This window comes from Elaeis guineensis, chromosome 7, assembly GCF_000442705.2.
Source record: "Elaeis guineensis isolate ETL-2024a chromosome 7, EG11, whole genome shotgun sequence".
Lineage (NCBI taxonomy): Eukaryota > Viridiplantae > Streptophyta > Magnoliopsida > Arecales > Arecaceae > Elaeis > Elaeis guineensis.
This window is the reverse complement of record NC_025999.2, coordinates 84,585,819-84,606,458: the sequence shown is the minus strand read 5'-3', so window position 1 is coordinate 84,606,458 and position 20,640 is coordinate 84,585,819. Positions and strand designations below refer to the sequence as shown.

At 38.1% G+C, this 20,640-nt stretch overlaps 1 protein-coding gene across 1 annotated transcript; it reads right to left on the bottom strand.

Moving 5' to 3' along the window:
* Nucleotides 1-18,483: 18,483 nt before the first annotated feature.
* Nucleotides 18,484-20,640, bottom strand: LOC105048773 (uncharacterized). Its single transcript, XM_073261314.1, has 2 exons — nt 19,991-20,640; nt 18,484-19,876 (listed from the first exon to the last, which is right to left on the bottom strand). Exon 1 carries the CDS (start codon nt 20,394-20,396, stop codon nt 19,995-19,997), a length of 402 nt encoding a protein of 133 aa, XP_073117415.1. The 5' UTR covers nt 20,397-20,640; the 3' UTR covers nt 18,484-19,876; nt 19,991-19,994.

Genomic DNA, 20,640 nt, shown 5'->3' with positions numbered 1-20,640 from the left:
CTGTAACTCTTTATCTATAGATATTTTGAGCTTCTCAAGCTCCTCCAGATCCTTGATTATTATCAAATAATGCTCATGAACCAACTATCCATCAAGTATTTTCACTTTGAAGAGTCGCTTGGACACTTCGTAGCATGCTGTATGGCTTTGATTATCATACAACTCTTATAGGTGAGTCAAAATCTGCTTGGCAGTCTTCATGTCTTCATGTTGGTGCTGCAATTCATTAGATATAGAGGCCAATACATAGTATCTAACCTTATTATTGTCGTCTAACCACTTACAATAAGATGCTCTTTGATCAGTGGTCGGACAAGCTGGTAGAGAGAGAAGGTCCTGATCGAGTACATAGACTATGTTTTTGAAACTCAAGACTATCTTAAGATTTTAAAGCCAATCTTCGAAATTAGATCTGATCAGTCTATTGGTCTCTAGGATACGGGCAAGAAAATTTGACGCATACATTTTCTACAAGAGAGATGAAGATTCTAGTTTGATTTTGTAATTGACTTAATCAATTTATTTTAGAAGTTTTATTTTAAAAATAAATCAAGACTCTCACTATTTCTTCGAATCATCCACACTCCTCCAGTGGAGAAATGAAAACATCCATAATTTAAGGTTTTTAATGGGTATTGCGGTCCCACCGATTGGCATACCATCTCACTTAATAGTTATTGATGGTGTCAGCTGATGAGCAGACAACTCTTGTCTAATATTTCTCGAAATATATTGCAGCTAATTTCGGTCTCAAAGTCTTAAAGCCTCACCTAACAGTTATTGATCTTATTTATTAGTTAAGTCAGACCCACCGCTCACCAGCAAGTATAAAGTCATCATTGGATCCCTCACCTAATAGTTATTGAGCCCAATCCCATCTTTACCTGGAGCATCTCATGCTGTAGTATGGTTGCATCTTCTTTGATGCAACTGAACCACTGTAACCAGTCAAAAACAGTCAACACCTAAAAGGATCCACACATCTACAGTGATGGAAGACCGCTAGACTTAATATTTAATTAAAAAAATTATTTAGGTCTCTTGAGTCTAATTGTTTATTACATCCCATGTAAATCCACAATTAGAATGGATCTACTAATGCGATCCTGACTTGGTCTGACCAAGATCGGATTCATGGTGCAACACAAATTGAAGTGGACTCAACCTTAAGCACTACATCATCGAAATTGATTTTCAAAATGATTAGATAAGATAAGATGTGTGGGAGGCTCCTCGCTGCCTGTTGCAACGGTCCTAATTAAATAATCACTATCAATGTTTTTGTCTTAGACATCAAATTGGTCCACCAATTTGAGATTGAGTTCGCTTTGTTCTCCACTACGAATTGCAATCACAACCATTTCAATTTGAGTTCATGATACACCCTATATCAACAGTTGTAGTGATTTGGTGCGACCACTACATGATCCATGAACCATACAAAACTCACAAACCTAATTAACTTAATTTTAGAACTTTAATTCTCAATTTCAAATCTTAATTAAGTGCATTATTAACATTAGATTTGGTTTAGATGTCGAAACTATTTCATATCTAAATATTTAATATTTATCTCATACATACATTTTAGATCCTAAACGATTTTGGATCTAGTGTTTTGCACAAAAATAATTTTTTTCTTTTCGCAGTTCTTTTTCTTGATTTGTACACACCCCTTCCACCATAATCTTCTATGGCAAGATAGTCTTTACCATGATTCTTGAAGAGTACTAGGCTACTAAGAATTTAATTTACATATATACATATCACATATGCAAGAATTTCATACATCTCATGTATAAACTAGATCTAATCATATACATCTCATGTATTGCATGAAATTCAGATCATACATCTCATGTATTTCAGATTTAATCTCATGAAATTCAGATTTAATCGTGCTAAATTCATATCTAATCATATTGAAATTCAGATCTAACCTAATTTCAGATGCATGCATCAAATTAGATCTAATCTAATTTTAATTTCAGATGTCAACACTACTTCAGATCAAATTTGATTTAGATATGATCTTGATCTTATATGTATGAATCCTACAATCTGACTCTGATACCAACTAAAGAAAAGATTGCACGTTCGATTGACAGAATCAGGATACAGCGAAATTCAAAAATTTGATTTGACATGCGATCCGATCGAGATTGCATCTCGATTTATGCCAGATCATTCATGTATCTAAGATCAAGATAATTTAAAATAATTTTAAATCTGATTATAATGATGATCGCATCATCACCTTTGCATGGATAGTAATACATCACTGTCCGATGATTGTGGAGTTGAGGTTCACTGTCTAGCCACGCACGTGTCCGATTTCTACAGATATCCATTTGAGCTCGGACTAGGATACCTTCTTCGATTTGATTCATCTTCACTAAGATGGATCAGCAAGCTCTAGATCAGCCTTCGATCAGATCTCCGACAGAACCTTGATCAACCCTCGATCGCAGCTTTCTTCTTCCTTCGTGCAGATCGATCAGCATCCGACCCTTTGAGCACTCCAGGTAGATCAGCCCAACACCTTTGGGTGTGGGAGAGGAGGAGAGAGTAGAGAGGAAAGGGAGATGGCGTGGACAGAGTATGAGAGCTCTTAGGAATGGAATGAATAAAACATATAGCAGAAGGCCTATTTATAGAATTAGAAACCTAAGAGTCCTAGGGCTTTAAGTCATCAAATGACTTAAAGCAGAAGAACTCCTAGCATCTGGCGTCCCCTCCCTCTCATTTCCATGCCATTTCTTCATAGAATCTTTACGAGAAAATAAGGTGTGCACCATCTTAGATAAAGATGAAGCTTGTAGGCACCACCTTTATCTTTCCTCATTTGAATATGAACTCTTCAAATTCAAATCAGCCTTTATCCTCATCTACATAGGGATAAATCCTCTTTAAATTTAAATGAGCTTTATCCCTCATCTGAAATGAAATTTGAACTCTTCAAATTCAAGTGGGGATGAAGCCCTTATCCTCTCACCCTAACCATAAGTGGCGCCACCCTTGGACCCTCTTATTCTCTCCTATAAACTCATGAAGAAAAATGTGGGGCGCCAATATCCCTTAATTCTTAGATGGATGGCTTAAGGGACTCCAACTCTTGATGTCCAACTTTGGATTTAATCATATGCTAGCATGATTTTCTTAAACTTAAAATTAAGATTTAATTAATCCTAATCCAATTAGATTATGCTAGTCCAATTATGCAATCTTAGACCAATATCCTTGTTTGTGTGATCCCATAGATTCAATTCTATTTGATAGTGGGATATTGTGATCTCCATCATCAATATCATCGAAATTTTTTCGATGAATTGAAACTCTTTCTAATTCAATCAATTTAAAATTATCGATCATCAAAATAATTCTAATTGATCCCATAATCTACCAGTGACATCTAGCAGTACATAATGACAATCCATCAGAATCGAATGGTGAAACCTCTAGGTGCGGTTACCATGCAATTCGATTCTTCTATCATGAGTTCTGACAAGATATAGGTTAAGGATAACTCATTAAACCTAATTTTTGTCATACGTTAGATTTAAGCCACTCGAGTCGTTGTGAAACCTTATGAAATGCCTTTCCATCATTTACACTGCCATGGCCATGGCTTTAGGACTCAGTTCATGATCTACATAGGACTACTCCTCATCTACTGAGATCGATAGATCTCATCTAGTGCGCACTCTATTCCTACAATGAATCTATTGCAGCCAACATACACCTCAAGGCTCCGTATGACTAGAAAATCGAATTATGATGTAGTCAAACTATAGTAACCTCACTGTGAATAGCCAAGGCACCATAGATCTAAGAACTAGACATACTACCACAGCATCGAATTAGTCATGGATGAGAAGATAGATATTCTAGTGACTACTTATGATTGGTTACGCTCAGTATCTTTATTCCTAACAAATATTTTACTTTCACTCCGATGTCTCCACATTGTAGGTTCAAGACACATCTATCCTAAGAAAATGATCATGCATCAATCTCTCCGGATCAAGCACTGTCTCCATGATAATCCTACGATCGGGAGCAGTTTATGAATTAATTATTAACCATATATGTCTCAAATTTTTAACTCTTAAGAATATATGTCATTATACCTATTAACTTAATGGACGATATATAGACATAATTTAACATAAATATGTATGGAAAAGAGCTCAATTTTATTAATTTATAAGTTGATATTATAAAATATATCCTTAAAATATTTTACAAGTATCGATCAATCTGGCTTCTAGGACATCATTTAGCAATGCCAACCTCCCATGAGTACTCCACCCAAATATTATAACATAAGCCAGAAAGTCACCAATTATCTACATAAATGCTGCCGTCTGGAAGTTTTGTTTTCTAGATGTATCATAAGTGTTAACCTTGATGCTCCATTATATTTTCAACTCATCTATTAAGGGCCTTAAGAACACATCTAGATGCTTGCCTGGGTTCTTTGGGCCTGGAATGCCATAGTTAAGAACATGTATGGATTTTTCATGCACATCTTAGGAGGCAAATTATATATGATAGTAATTATTGGCCAACATGAGTAAGGAGTACCAAATTGCCTTAAAAGATTGAATCCATCCATGCATAACCCAATTTGCACATTTCATGGATTTGATGCAAATGATGGGTGAGTGTGATAGAAGTGCTTCCATGCCTCACCATCAGCAACATGTGCCATATATCATTTCTGCAATGATTAGAAGCATGTCATATCTTGTGGTTAGAATTTTTTATGACATATAAAGCTGCTAAAGTCTTGATGTCAGTGGCAAGTAACTCAATACCTTATATAGCATATTTTTCTGCCATAAGAACTTGATGTTCTTGATATATACCGAGGGTGACCCCACACAGAACACGACATCTTCTTCATATTTTTTTATTGTACAATATACAATTATTAACACAAATATCTATCTTTTCATAACCAAGCCCAAGCTTCACCACCATCTTCTTTGTCCTATAAAAATTGCTTGCCAATTTCTCATCTTTTGGCAACATATTCTTCACTATAGAAAGAATACGATCATAGCAACTCTTGCTCATATTAAATTCTGATTTGTAATTTAATAGCTGTGACATGGCTGATAATTTTGTGTGCTTCTTGCAATCGTCCCACAGTGGCTCATCAGCATCATTTAGCAAATCATAGAACTTTGCAGCCTTTGCATTGACTATTCATATTCAAAGCTCCTTTCATCAAATCTACCACTATGCCAATCAAACTCAACATCTAATTCATCCATCACCATACTTCTATATGAATTTACATTATTCATTGGAGATATATCATTATTTCTACTTGATGATTGCCCTGCATAAGATTCTCCATGAGTATCCAATGTGGTATATCCCCTTATGAATCTTTTTCTATATAGGTGGACATTGACATCATCTCGATTATGGACAAGCAAAATTGTATATTTTAAGCATGGACATCTAATTTATCTCTGTAGGCAAATCCGAATTGAGAAAATGTAAAATCAAGAACTCTTTCATCCTCTTTAAATTCATCACTAATATATCCATCATTATTAGATCGATGATACATCTAATTATAATCAGTAACATGAGTTTTGCACTAATATCAATCTACATTAACACATATAATTATGTTATTAGTATTTATTTAGATAAAATGCAAAAAGAATAAAAAATTAAAAAAGCTTGATGCATATCCAAAATAAATGATACAAGTTCATGAATATAATTAATTGACAATTGTTAAATGAAAACTTGATAAAATAAATTAAATCAAAATAAAAATAAATGTATATGATGCCCCTCCCATGTCGCCGTCCTCTTCTATTGGCCATGAACAATTGGATGGGCTAGCTGTATATGAGAAAAAAATTAAAAAAAAAATCACCTTCTTCCATCTCTTCCATTGCCTCTCCCATGCCGCCGCCCTCCCCCTCCCCCTCTTCTGCCTCCTCCTTCACCTCCACTCCCTCCCGTTCACCGATGGCCTCTCCCTCTTCCGCTGCCCTCTTCCCACCTCTGCAAATCTTTAAGCCCTCCCCTCCTCCTTATCCACCATATCTCCCTCTTTGTTCCTCACCCTCCGGCACCCCTTTTGTCCCTGACCCCGACCTACGCCTCCCCACCCCCCATAACTTATCGCTACCCTCCCCCTCTCCCATGCCGCCCCCTCCCCCTCTCCCTCTCCCTCCCATGCCGCTACCCTCCCCTTCCCTATCATCCTCGACCGACGACTTCCCCCATCCCCAAAACTCACCGCCGTCCCTTTCCCCTCCCCCTCCCATGTCATTGCCCTCCCCTTCCCCCTACCCTACTCTGCCTCCTCCCTCTCTTCCTTCCTTGCCCTCCTCTGCCTCCTCCTCTCCCTCCATCCCTCCCAATGTTGATGGCCTCCCCCACCCTCCCCAGCCCACTGCCGCCCTCCTCCTCTTTCGCCTCCTCTCCACTTCTTTTCTCACCCTCCTTAGCCTCCTCTCCCTCCCCTCGCCAACAACCTCCGCCACCCCCCTCCAATTCCCTCAAATGCTCTCCTTCACCACAAATCATTTTCAAACAGAATGAAATGAAAAGAGAATAAGGAGAAATGGAGTGGAAGTGATCAATCTATGTTTACCTTTCAATTTCTTCTATCTCTCCTTCATTCTGTTGATTTTTTCTCTATTTTTTTTCAAATTTTTCTCTATTTTTCCATCCTCACAGTCTCAGTCGGGTGGGAGGCTTGTGGCGGCTAGAATCTGGAATAGGGAAGGGTTAGATGATGGTTAGGACTTTGTGATGTATATATACATACATACGGGTTTAAAAGATTTATTAGTAATTAATTTACATATAAAAAGTTGGATCTTGTTGATTAAGGTAGTCATTACACCATCCAATAATCAGGGATTCAAATCTTTTTACCATCATATTATTTATGTATTTTTATAAAATTGATTGTATATATATTTATTATAAATTTAATAAAAATTTATTATATATATTTCTAGATATATATATTTTTAATAAATTTATTACTTATATATTTATATAATTAATAATATATATAAATATATAAAATTGATTATATATATTTATTATAAAAATTCAATAAAATTTATTATGTATGTTTCTAGATATATATTTTTAATAAAATTATTACTTATATAAATATATAAAATTAAATTTTGATTGGAGGTATTTGATGGGTAAATTTAAATCCAAATAGATTTTAATTTTAAATTTTATTTTTTTTTAATTTTACAGAGTACTGCTAAATGAATTAAAGATAAATTAAGCATGGATCGAATCAATCAATATCTATATTTATTTTATAATTAATTAAAAAATTTAAATCCATATCCATTTAGTATTCATCTTGGATCAAATCGAGTCAAACCGAATTAGATTGATTCGATAAAAGGAATTAATTGAATCGAGTCAATTGGATCGGATTGAATCGAATCAAATCTATGATCAAAATTTTTATAAAAAATAATAAAATATATATAATCAGATTTGAGTAGTGAGTATCTGAAGGGCAAATTCTAAATCATAGATGCAAATTTCAAATCCATCCCAAATTCAAAAGAGTTTTAATTTTAAATTTTAAAAAATATATAAAGATATACTAGCTTTTCTTGATATAAATGGTTTATAATTTTAATATAACTTAAGTATAGATAATTATCTTATTGGTTAAGATAGTGATTAGGCCATCCAAGAATTTGAAATTCAAATCTTGTACTATCTTATTATTTTTATATTTTTATAAAAACTAATTTTGTATATATTTATTTATTTATTATAAAAATTAAATAAATTATAAAGAATTACAAGTTAATAAAAATTTATTATATATTATAGATATATATTTTTAATAACTTTATTATATATATAATTAAGTTTTGATAGGAGGTATTGATCGGCAAATCTCAAATCTAAATGAATATTAATTTTTAATTTCAAACTCTTTTTAAATCTTATAAGATACTGCTAAACGAGTTAAGGATAGAATTGAGTATAGGTCAGATTGACCAATATCATATATATCCTTCAAATAATCAAAAATTTTATATTTATATCCATCCAGTATCCATCTTGGATCGGATTGGGTTGAATTGAATTACGTCAACTGGATAACAGGGGTTGGATTAGATCGGATTGGATCGTATTGAATCGAGTTGATCTATGATCAAAATTTTTATAAAAATTAATAATATATATATATATATATATATATATATATATATATATATATATATATATATATATATATATATATATATATATATATATATAATCGACTTCGACTAATGAGTATCTAAGAGACAAATTCTCAATTCATAGGGCCAAATTTCAAATCCATCTTAGATCAAAATAAATTTTAATTTTAAATTCCAAAAATACACAATGATATATTAATTTTTTTTATATAAATTATTTTATAATTTTAATAATTAATATGATATTTGATAATGATAAGTTTATTATTTTGGTAAAAAAGGGATAGAGAGGGAAGGGAGAAAAAAAATTAAGGGAGGACAAAAAATCTTAATTTACTATCCAAATATAGGATAGGATTATTTATAGAGTTCTTGTTTTATAAAAAGAATCTTTGACATATAATCTTATAGAATCAAATTAATCTTTATCTTATCTTGATTTTTATCCTAAGTTTAAAATTTCTAGACATTCAAATAGGCCTTTAGTTTTGAAAGGAAGGATAGAACTGTGATTTGCTTTTTCATTACAAATCATGATTTATGATAAATTTTTTATGTCGAATATATTCATCATAAATCTGCCACTAAAAGCAATCAAAAATTTGTATCTTTTCTCCAACACAAATTCATCATAAATTTATGATGGATCTTTTGTATCGGATACATCTATCATTGAAAGCAATCAAAAATCTGTATATTTTTTCTATCACAAATTTATGATAGATTTTTTTGTGTCGAATATATCCATCACAAATCCATCACTGAAAATAATCAAAAATTTATATTTCTTTTCTATCACAAACCTATCATAAATTTATGATGAATTTTATGTGTCAGATATATCCGTCATAAATCTATCACCGAAAGTTTCAAAAATATCTGTATCTTTTATCCATCATAAACTTCTAGCAGATTTGTGATGAATCATTTTATAATGGATACTTCTGTACAAATCCATCATTGAATGTCCAAAAAAATTATTTTACATTTTCGTGATAGATCTGTCACAATTTGTGATAAAATTTTTCTGTCATAAATTTTTCATCACTGATGCCCTATTTTCTTATAGCAGCTACCTCTGCTCATGTGTCATGGCTCCTCCCCTTTCGAGTCCCATGGATTAGTCACCGATTTTGAAGAGGTTCGTCGAGTCCATGGATAGTCACGACTTGAAGAGGTTCGTCGGTGTGGAGGTCCATTGGCAATATCTTCACCTAGCTCCAGGTATTTATGTGTGAAAATACCTTCACTTATGCCGACCTCTGACCTCTATAGACACTGGGAGACACTGGTTGTTCTAGTGTTTAACGGCATTCTATGGAAGAAAGAGGCAGAAGAAGAGAGTGCCCGACGCCACCCTCCGCTACAACCCCCATCTCCCTCCTTTACGCCTCTCTCGACCCCTCTCCCCCTCCGCACCTCCCTCGACCTCCCCAGCAGCCCTGATCTCCCCGCTTTCGTGCCTCTCTCGGCCTCCCCGCCGCCCCCGATTTCTCCAACTGATGCTCCCTCACTCAACCTCCCAATCACCGCCGTGTCTGTCTAGATTATCCACACCACCCACCCCGCTCTCGAGGTACCCACCCAATCAACTCTGATGTGCCTTCCATCTCGCCCACACCATCCTTCGCCGTGCCCCCCTCCTCCCATCTTTGACCAATGAGAGGCAGGCGGGAGGTGGAAGGTTCAAAGCAAAAAAAAAAAAAAAAAAACATCGCAAATGATCTTGGAAAAAGCTACACACATGGCAGACGAGACTGGTCTCCATTTTAATATATATAATATAGATAAGATACTAAAAGATAGAAGAAGATTGAGTGAATTAGGCTTATATTTTTATATAGAATTCCTAATTCCTTTTTTTTCACATTAGACTAGCAACCTACGCAACTGCAGACAACGCCGCCATCTATTTCAATAACATATGAATGAATACGATTTGATCATGGATCCGAAGCAGGGTTCAAGCTTTAAATTATCAGAAAGAGGAGAAAAATGGACCCGTGCTCTAGACTGCTAGTGCGAATTAGCTTCTTTCATTAAGACTAGAGTGAAAAAGTCCCCATTAAAACAGGAACCGATTATTTGAGAAGTAACTCTTAATTTGATATTTTGATTCTATTGGTTATATCTGCTCAATTGACTGCCATGCTCTCTGATCTTAATCTACTTCCATCACAAGCTGTTCCACGGTAAGGGTTTTGATCATATGAAATCACAATCTCCTTAAATTCTTCTTTTCTTATGCTATGCAACTTTGGTCTCATACAATATAACCACTGGAATATAGTAGTAAAGACTGTATTACCTCTTCTACCAAAAAAAAAAAAAAAAAAAAGACTGCATTACCTGAGAGTGCAACAAGCAAAAAAATTATGCACCTAGGTGGGCTCACGCAGAATCATTGATGCAAATGGAAATATCTAGTCCTTAAAAAATATTTTACACAGAAATCTATTTCAGCTGGATAATGAAAAGGAAAAGAAAAGAAAAAAGCATGCAAATGGAACTTCATGCATGAACCTCTTTCTTCTTTGGTATTAACTTCATCAAAATCCAGTAAATTTTGAATGTCAAATACAGGGATTTACAGAGAGCTCACTAAAACGGAAACAAAGAATCATCCTCCATGCAGCTGCAAAAAGCATGCTACAGCCAGGTGCACCACTGATGAAATTGCAAAAGCAAACCCAAGGCAGATACAACTACAGCAGGTTCTTTGTTACATACCTTGTAATGCAAACTTCAACTCAGGGTACAAGGCTATCAGTTAAGCGTTGACCATTCTGCTTTCTTGTACAACTCCAGGCCTTAGCTGATATAAGAAATTTGTACAATTCTTCTGATACAGGCTAGAGAGCCGCTACTCAACATAAAGACATGCTGGGCCCAATTTGCATCGTGCAAATCTGCTGTGTGTTGGTCTTCGACTAGTCTTTCAAGCAACAAGGTTGGCATGGGTAGACTGGCATGACGTAACAAGGAAGTCCACTAGCAGCAAGCACACATCGGTGGGAACGACCGCCGTAGGACTGATTTGGTCAATTCATTCCTCCATCCCACTCGCACATGCTGCACCATTTTCAAGTGATTTGTTCTCAGTTTCACCATTTGTGAGGGGCATGTCAGTCTCCTCAACATGGTTCTCAGAGGATGAAGCTGGAGGTCCATTTGGATGGGAGACTGACTTTTGGAATACAGCATAATGGCTCATCATCTGTGCCTGTTACAAAATATTTGCAAAATGAAGAGGAGGAGAAGAGACCATTCGTTTGATTTCAGTTTTGAATAATGAGTTATTATATCAACCATGCACTGAGTTGGCAAATGACAGGACCTCTGTTGAGAAGTTTGTGAGATGAGACCTGGCAGTGCTGATCGATCTTGAAATTAACCGAGCTCACCTTCTCCTGGATACACCTACAAATGAATCCTCCCAGTGTCTCCAACTAGTAGACACTCTTTGTAAGGTGTGCTCTTGTCAAAATTCAAGGCAGGCTGATCAGGCCTCTGAAGCAAAAGTTGAAAATTGGCTGCAATTCGTAGCACTTTTGAACAAAGAATGATGACAGAATATATACAGCCTGAGTCTTGCTCGAGACGTTGCGACAACCAATCTCCTGACAAACGGAGGTGGCCAACAAATCGCATGCGGAAGAGAGACAAAATGAAATCACTTTGCTGATGTTGAAATTTATCAACTGTTTGTAACCTGTTGCCAGGATATCCTATCCAAACGTGGTTTATGTAAACAAAATCAAGCAGGTGAAGGACCAAGTGCACAACAAGGGAAGATAATATTAAGCAAGGTTGTAAACCCCATAGGACGGAGATGTCCCGATATTTCATAGAATGGAACACCTCCCCCTGTCCCATCCTGCATCCTAATAAATATCCTCCATCTCTCTCCATTTTTTCTTTCCTTGCTTTCCTTCTTTTTTTCTTTTCTTCTTTTCTTTTTTTTTTTTTCATACCTTCCTTTCTTTTTCTTATCTCTTTCTTTCTTTCTTTTCCTTTTTCTTCTTCTTTCTCTTTCCTTTCTTCCTTCTTTCCTTCTTCTTCTCCCCTCCTTTCTTTTTTTATTTTTCTTCTTCTTTCTACTTTTTCTCTTTTCTCATCTTTCTTTCCTCTTTCTGCTTCTTTTCCTGCATAGATGGTTTCAGAGTTTCGACCTCATCCTGATCCCGTTTTCTCACAGGAACAAAACGGGATGGCTAGGACTCCCCCCGTCCCGTCAAGATGTAAAACCTTGATATTAATGAAACATGCTTTGCTAGGTAGACCAATTTCCACATGCTATATACCATCTTTGGACTACATCACAGATCCAAAGCTTTTAGCCATTGTAAGTGGTCGATATAGAAATCTTGCTGGCCAGATATCTAAATAAGCTCATATACATATAAACACTAACAACATATTCCGCCTCCCCTTCATTCTGATAGGACCAAGGTGGAGCAGTTTCACCTTTCCCTAGGCAATCAGGAACATCTATCAGCTGGTATTGGTACGAGAATCCAGCATTAGCTTTATGAAAGATAGCCTCATCATGAACATAAGGTTACCAAGATCCCTGTAACTCCAGTTGCAACTTGTAATGTTTGGCTATACCTGGTCGAGCTCGATCCTGGGCATTAAGCTCAATATAAGGGACATGTAGATGAACAAATCTAGCGAAAAGACACTGATCCATATGGCTATACTTTTGGAAGGCCATATTTCTAACAACTGGAGGCAACTGATGATGATCACCAATCAATATACAGTATTTAAGGCGAGCATAACCACCGTCCTTCATTTGAAGCAACAATGGTATAAATGTCTCAATCTCTAATATCTGTGCACTTTCTTCCATCAGCAAGTTGTCATACTTGAAGCCCAATATTATTTTTGTCCATTTAAGGGTTCTGCAGGCAAGTTGCACATGGACCTTAAATATATGCTCCTTAAAGGATGGTGAGGTTCATTCTCAGTCTCACACTTTAATACTCGATGGCCTTGAATCTCAAAAGGTAGCAATACAGTGGCACAAGTTGCAACATTAAACAATGCAACATCAAGTAATTAAATTCAATTATCTACACAGTTTTAGTTTTTTTTTACTTGGACTTGGAATGGATAAATGTCTTAAAAGATTGTGATGAAGGATGGGAGACTACGGGGCTGCCTAACGACTAGGTGTTAGGTGGGTAACCAGGCAAGCATCCAGATATCAAGCTTGCCAAAAATAATAAAGTAAAAGTAAACAATAAATATACAGAGAAAACTGAAAATACACTTCCAATCTAATAGATAGAACATAACTTATCAGAAAAGATGTAATAGGTCAATGGAAACTACAGACTTGCCAACATCCAATAGTAATTTAAAAATCAACTCTACTTTCCATACTCGAGAATGATAAAAAATTTAAGGTGGGCACCTAGGCAACATATTATGGCCCTTCGCAAAGGATCTGGTTATGGGACGAGACAGAATGGATTCAGAGAAAGAAGAAGATGGTGTGGGTGAAAATGAAGGCTTGGACGAATGGTTGCCCCGATTCCGTCCTATTTTTGCAATGTTTAGAGTTTGTTAAATGAGAGAGCTCCCAATCTCATGTTAAATACAAAGTGTTTGTTTTAATGAACATTCAACCCCTTCCATTGTAATTGATACGGTCCTATATATACAATGAGATAGCTACTGGTTTGCCCCCTTTAACCAACAACTTGGAAAGCATAACTCCACAACTAAGAAGGAAACTGAATACAAAAGAGCGGCTGCTAACATGTTTGCCACGACGCTAGTGGGCCTAAAAACATGAAAAACTGAACAGAGTCACTTCTAATTGCCAATTGTCAGTAACTGCTAATTGCCAATTGTCTTTCCTCCCAGAGCTGAACTGCTCTACTTCCGAGTGTATACAACCCCTTTAAACCTGCCCGAATTGTTGCCTGTATCATTACAGCCCCCCTTGGAATGGTGCTTGTCCTCAAGAACGAAAGCAGAAAATTTCTCCCTTATGACAGAAACGGGCTCCCAAGAAGCCTCGGCTGGTGATTTCCCTTCCCAATGGATGAGTACCTCGGAAATGCCCTTGTTGATGCGTTGATCTAGGATTGCTCTAGGGTGAGAGATAGAATGAGAACTGATCAGTGGTGGTAAGGTGGGTTCAATTGGGATATGGTCTAGGTAATATGGCTTGAGAGAGGAAATATGAAAGACGGGGTGGAGTTTAGAAGTAGTGGGTAAGTCAAACTTATAAGCTATGGGTCCAACTCAGGCTAGGACTGTAAAAGGACCATAATGCTTGGGAGACAATTTCTTGTTGTGTCGTTTGGCTAAGGACAATTGCCCTTAAGGTTGTAACTTGAGTAAAATAGGTGATCCAACAAAGAATTCCAAGGGACAATGGCGATTGTCATAGGATTGTTTCATGTGTTTTGGGCTTGAACAAGGTTGGCACGCAAGTGGATAAGGATTTCATCTCTGTCATGCCACGCCAGATCAAGCGCATCAATCTTGGACATACCGGGGTAGTAGGAACGAAGGGATGGAGGGGGTCTGCCATAAACTACTTCAAAGGGAGTGGCCTTCAAAGAAGTATGGAATCCTGTATTATAATAGTACTCTGCCTAGCTGAGCTAATCCATCCATCATTTGGGCCTGTCACTGGTGAAACAACGGAGGTACATCTCCATCATGCGATTGACGACCTCGGTTTGCCCATCCGATTGTGGGTGATAGGAGGAGCTGAAATTCAATTGAGTACCACTCAACTTGAACAACTTGCACCAAAAAGAGCTTGTAAAAACAGCATCTCTGTCACTGACTATTGACTCGGACATTCCACGGAGGCGGATGACATGGTCGAAAAAGACTCTTGCAACACTGGCTGCCGAATATGGATGAGATAGAGAAATAAAATGAGCATCCTTAGAAAAGCAGTCGACTACAACCAGAATGATGCTTTTGCTATGGGATAAGGTAAGCCTTCGATGAAGTCCATTGAAAGATCAGACCAGATCATCTTTTGTATTGGAAAAGGTTGAAGAAGGCCCGCGAGCTGCAAATTTTCTCCCTTGTGTCGCTGACAGACATGGCACGCCTTGATAAAAGCTTGGATGTCGGCCTTCATTCTTTGCCAAAAGAAATCTTGAGAGACTCTGTAAAGGGTTCGTTGATACCCCTCATGTCAGCTTTTATGAATAGCAGTCAAGATTATAGAAATCAAAAGAGAGTTTGATGCCAAGTAGACCCGATTTTTATAGAAGATCAGTCCCTGCCTGAAAGACCAGTGTCCTTGATTCTTCGAGTCTTGAATCTATTTAACCCTTGCTTGCAAAGTAGGAAGAGAAGCTACTTCCATGCGAATGTCATCCAAAAGGTCCGGCTGGGGTACAGACAAAGCCATGAATTGTGATTCAACCTCAGAGTGATGAGAAAGAGCATCGGCAACGACATTGGTTTTACCCAGCCCCAGAGATAAGGTCTCCAATGGCGGATGGCTTTAACCAAGCCTATTAGCTCCTCCTCATAAGCTGGAAGTCCATGGTGTTTACGAGCTAATGGTCGACTGAAAAATGCTATCGGCTGATTACCTTGTTGGAGAATAGCTCCTAAGCCACCATCAGATGCATCGCAGGCAATGGTAAAGGGCTTGAAAAAATCAGGCAATGCAAGGACTGGGGCTGTTACCATGGCCTTCTTCAATTGATCAAAAGCAACGATGGACTCCGACGACCATTGAAAGTAATTTCGATGCAGCATATGGGTAAGAGGAGCGGCAATAACCCCATAATTATGAATGAATTTCCGATAGTAACCGGTTAAGCCCAAAAAACCTCACAATCCTCTTACTGTTGTAGGCTTAGGCCAGTTGACCATAGCCGCAATCTTGGACTGGTCAGCTGCAACGCCTTCTTTGGAGATTATGTGTCCCAGATAAGCCACCTCAGGTTGCCCGAAAGCACACTTTGTTCTCTTTAGAAAGAAAGAGTAAGCTAACAATGTCTCAAACACCAAATGAAGATGATTAACATGTTCCACCCAAATTGGCTATAGATTAATATGTCATCGAAGAAGACCAAAACAAATTTGCGGAGGAAAGGACGGAATACTCATTCATCAAAGCTTGAAAGGTGGAAGGCGCATTTGTCAAACCAAAGGGCATAACCAAGAATTCAAAATGTCCATGGTGTGTGCGAAACACTATCTTTTCGATGTCTAAAGGATGCATATGTATTTGATGGTAGCCTGATCTGAGATCCAACTTAGAAAAATAGCAAGCTCCATATAATTCATCCAACAATTCATCAATGATAGGAATAGAAAATTTATCCTTAATAGTTTGGGCATTTAGAGCTCTATAATCAATACATAGGCACCAGTACCATCAGCCTTTGGAACTAACAAAATTGGGGAGGAATAAGGGGATTGGCTGGGTCGAATGAGACCCTGCTGTAGAAGGTATTCACACCATTTTTCAATTTCATTCTTTTGGGCATGGGGGTAGCGGAAAGGTCGAACGATGATGGGAAAAGTATTAGATTCCAAATGTATCTTATGATCATAGTTTCTTGGTGGCGGTGGTGTGCTTGGTTCAGTGAAGAAGATAGCAAATTTTACGAACAAGGCCCAGAGTTCTAAGTCGGGTGTAGTCATTTGGATGAGGTGAAGTTGAGGTATTGTTAGTTTAGTGGTTCTGATATCCCGAAGCGTAACCTTAGAACCTGCAGATAGAAACTCCATTTGCATAGCAGTAAAATCCCATAGAATGAGGCCCAATGTTTTCAGCCAATCAACCCCCAAAACTGCATCAAATCCGCTGAGATGAAGTATATAAAAGTCTTGATGAAATTTATGAAGACCAAAGTTAAAGAGGGATACGCTTACAATGTCCAGAACTGACAAGGCTCTCCCCATTTGCCATAAGAATTTTCTTTCCCCGATGTTTGTCGTAACCAATCCTTAACTGGAAGACGAGCTGTGAATCAATAAAACGTGGGTGCTCCCAAAGTCTATAAGTACCAAAAGAGGTTTGCCAAAGATCGTCCCTCTCACTTGCATCATTTGGGGAAATAGGTACCCGTGATAGCATGAAGAGATATTTCAGGTTATTATTGGTCATTCGAAGTCCCTTTGCCTACTCTTGGTCGTCGGTTCCCTCCTCTTTGTCGGCAAATTTGAGCCAAAACAAATGCTTGCAATGATGCCCTCTACTATAGACTTCATCACAAGTGAAACAAAGTCCTTTTGCTCTTCGGTCCTCCATCTCGGCTCGATTCAAATGTTTGGCAAATCGGGGGGGGGTCTCACATGCCCAAGCAACATCAGGAGGCTTGTGTCCTCCCAGCTGATTGGTACCACCCTTAAAGGAGAGAGGTGGCTGCCCTCGATCTGTTAAACTATCTTCTATTAGCCGTGCCACATTCATGGCAGAATGTATATCCTCTGGGTCATGGAGTTTAACGCCAACCAAAATTTGCTTTTGGAGACCTGCGATAAACATGTCCAACTTTTGTCTCTGAGTGAGGGGCCGGACCTAGCTGCCAGAAGTTCAAACCTCTCTCCATAATCTGCCACTGTTCCTGTCTGTTGTAAGTTCTTAAGCTCGCCAAGTTGACTTTTTCTTGTAGGTGGCCCGAAATGATAGTGGCACTTTTCTTTGAATACATCCCAAGTGAGTTCAGGGAATTCTCTTCCAAATGCAAGTACCAAGGCTGGACGTTACCTTCTAAATTAAAAGAGACCAACCCCATTTTGTCCGCTTCAATGGTTTGGTTGTGGAGGAAATAATGGTCGCAGCATCCCAGCCATATCAACGGGTCCTCTGTTCCATCATAACAGGGAAAATCTATTTTGAAAAATTTTGGCATGCTGGTACCACTGTCAAGAGTTTTCGAACCTAAACCTGAAGCCATCTGTTTGTTCTTAGCCCCCTTGCCGACGTCGGAAGAGTCCTTGTGAGAATTGTCCCAACATGTAGCAGCACCTTCAACATTCTCTAACCTGTTGGAAATCCAAGCCAATTCCTCTTGAAGTGGTTTGAGCAAGGATTCAATCAATTGTTGCAAGTTGGCATTAGTCTCCTATAACACTTGGCTCTGATACCAAAATATTATGGCCCTTCGCAAAGGATCTGGTTATGGGATGAGACAGAATGGATTCAGAGGAAGAAGAAGATGGTGTGGGGGAGGATGAAGGCTTGGACGAACGGTTGTCCCGATTCCGTCCTATTTTGGCAATGTTTAGAGCTCATTAAATGAGAAAGCTCCCAATCTCATGTTAAACACAAAGTGTTTGTTTTAATGAACATTCAACCCCTTCCATTACAATTGATATGGTCCTATATATAAAATGAGATAACTACTGGTTTGCCCGCTTTAACTAACAACTCGGGATGCATAAACTCCACAATTAAGAAGGAAACTAAACACAAAAGTAGTGGCTGCTAACATGTTTGCCACTATGCTAGTGGGCCTAAAAACATGAAAAATTGAACAAAGAGTAACTTCTAATTGCCAATTGTCTATAACTGCTAATTGCCAACTATCCTTCCTCCCAGAGCTGAACTCCTTTGCTTCCAGGTGTATACAACCCCTTTAAACCTGCCCGAATTGTTGCCTATATAACAACACCACCTGTTTAGGAAGCCAAGGCTGCCATGTTTTAAAACTTCTGAATTAATCAACTCTCACCTTGATTCACAGGATTCAAGTATCATGTGCCACCTTGTGCTGCTCAACGACTAACACAGCAAGCAACATGACCAAGCCATGCTACTCACATGTCAAAAGCCCATTTCCACAAAACAGTGTCAATATCAGTTGTGTTGGTTAGCATGAACCAACATAAATGGTACAACAGTGCAGGCCAATGTATCATGCCCATTTTGAAATGGTATGGTATGAGTTGGTATGTCAAAATGCTTTAACCCTTGCTAATTGCAGTAATCTGATTAGTGTATCATATGCATATATGTTTTGCAAGCAAGAGGTTTAAGAAAAAAAAACAAAAAAAAAAAAAAAATGGAACGTTGTGTATACTGTACGTAATTGAAAATTTTAGAATGATTAATCATAAAAAATTACATGAGAACAGATAAAAGTTTCGCTGACTAAATAAAATGTTCAAGAAAGAAGACAGCCATTAAACTAATTCCAGAGCCAATCGTACGTTTATTTAATCAATGAAATAAATTCCAACATCTGCATACCTGAAAGGCAGTGATCATGAAAAGCAAGTAATTTGTCTTCTCTACTACACTTAAGGCTCTTCCAACAAATATGCAGAACCAAAATGCAATTAGAACATCTAAGAAAATGAAGAAATCTAAATTTGTAAAAGTAATATTCTTGATACTATTAAAATGAGAAAGAATAGAATAGACTCAACCTAAGTGCACACTCAAAATGAACTACAAGAAGCTGTTTCTGTAACCAATTGCTCCATAACACATCCAATATACCATACTGCAAAAGAAAAACTAGATAATACAACCAATGGTATCATGGACGAGACAACAATTACTAGTTGAGCTACATAAACATAACAAAAGAAAAAAAAGGAACCAATCAAACCTGTTCCTTAAGCCGAAGAACCCTCCCCAGGAACGCCTTGAACACGTCCATCCTATCATGAAAACAAATCCACGCAGCCACATTCTTCCGGAACTTGAGAAAAAGAAGGTTTACATAAATCAATGGAGCTAATAAAAAAAAAAAAAACTAATTCCGCCGATATTTTCTTCTTTTATAACTCGAAACTTCTCCGTAAACAGCCTATACCTTCTCATACATCCTGACGATCGTTGACATGCTCAAATGTAGCAGTCTCCGGATCGAAATTAGGGCACAGGTAGTTCTGCAAGTACTGGCTCACCTCCAGAATAATGACCTCTGGAGGGGGACCGTCCTCCGGGCCACGAAGACCAAAATCTCCGTCTCGTAGATCTCCTTCACCAGCTCTCGATCGAACTTCCAGGCCGAGGTGTCCAGCCCGGCGGTCTTCAGCCAATTGGCTGCCGCGATCTTGGTGGGCCGGTCCTGCTGGATCCCAAGCAGGGTGATGGAGCTCGAGAGGTTCCCTCCCGGCCGCTGCTCCGGCAGCGTGTCCGCCGCCGGCCAATGGCCGGCTATTCGGCGACCCGGTGCCGGCGGAGTCGTAGGTCCCGGGGCCGTAGACCTTCGGCATGGCGACCGGATTGGGGAGTGAATCGATTCGAGAGGCGGGGAGGGCTGTGGGAGGGTCGAATTGGCGGAAGAGAAGGGTGTATGAGGGTTTCAAAAGGGTTTCACGAGGAGGAGTGCGGTAGGGGAATAGCCGCTGATAAGCCCTAGCGCGACGAAGGTCGTGACGGGCTGACGGCGCCACCCGGGAAACCGCCTTTCCCTCCTCTACAGCAATCCGTTCCTTTTTTTTTTCTTTTTTTCTTGCC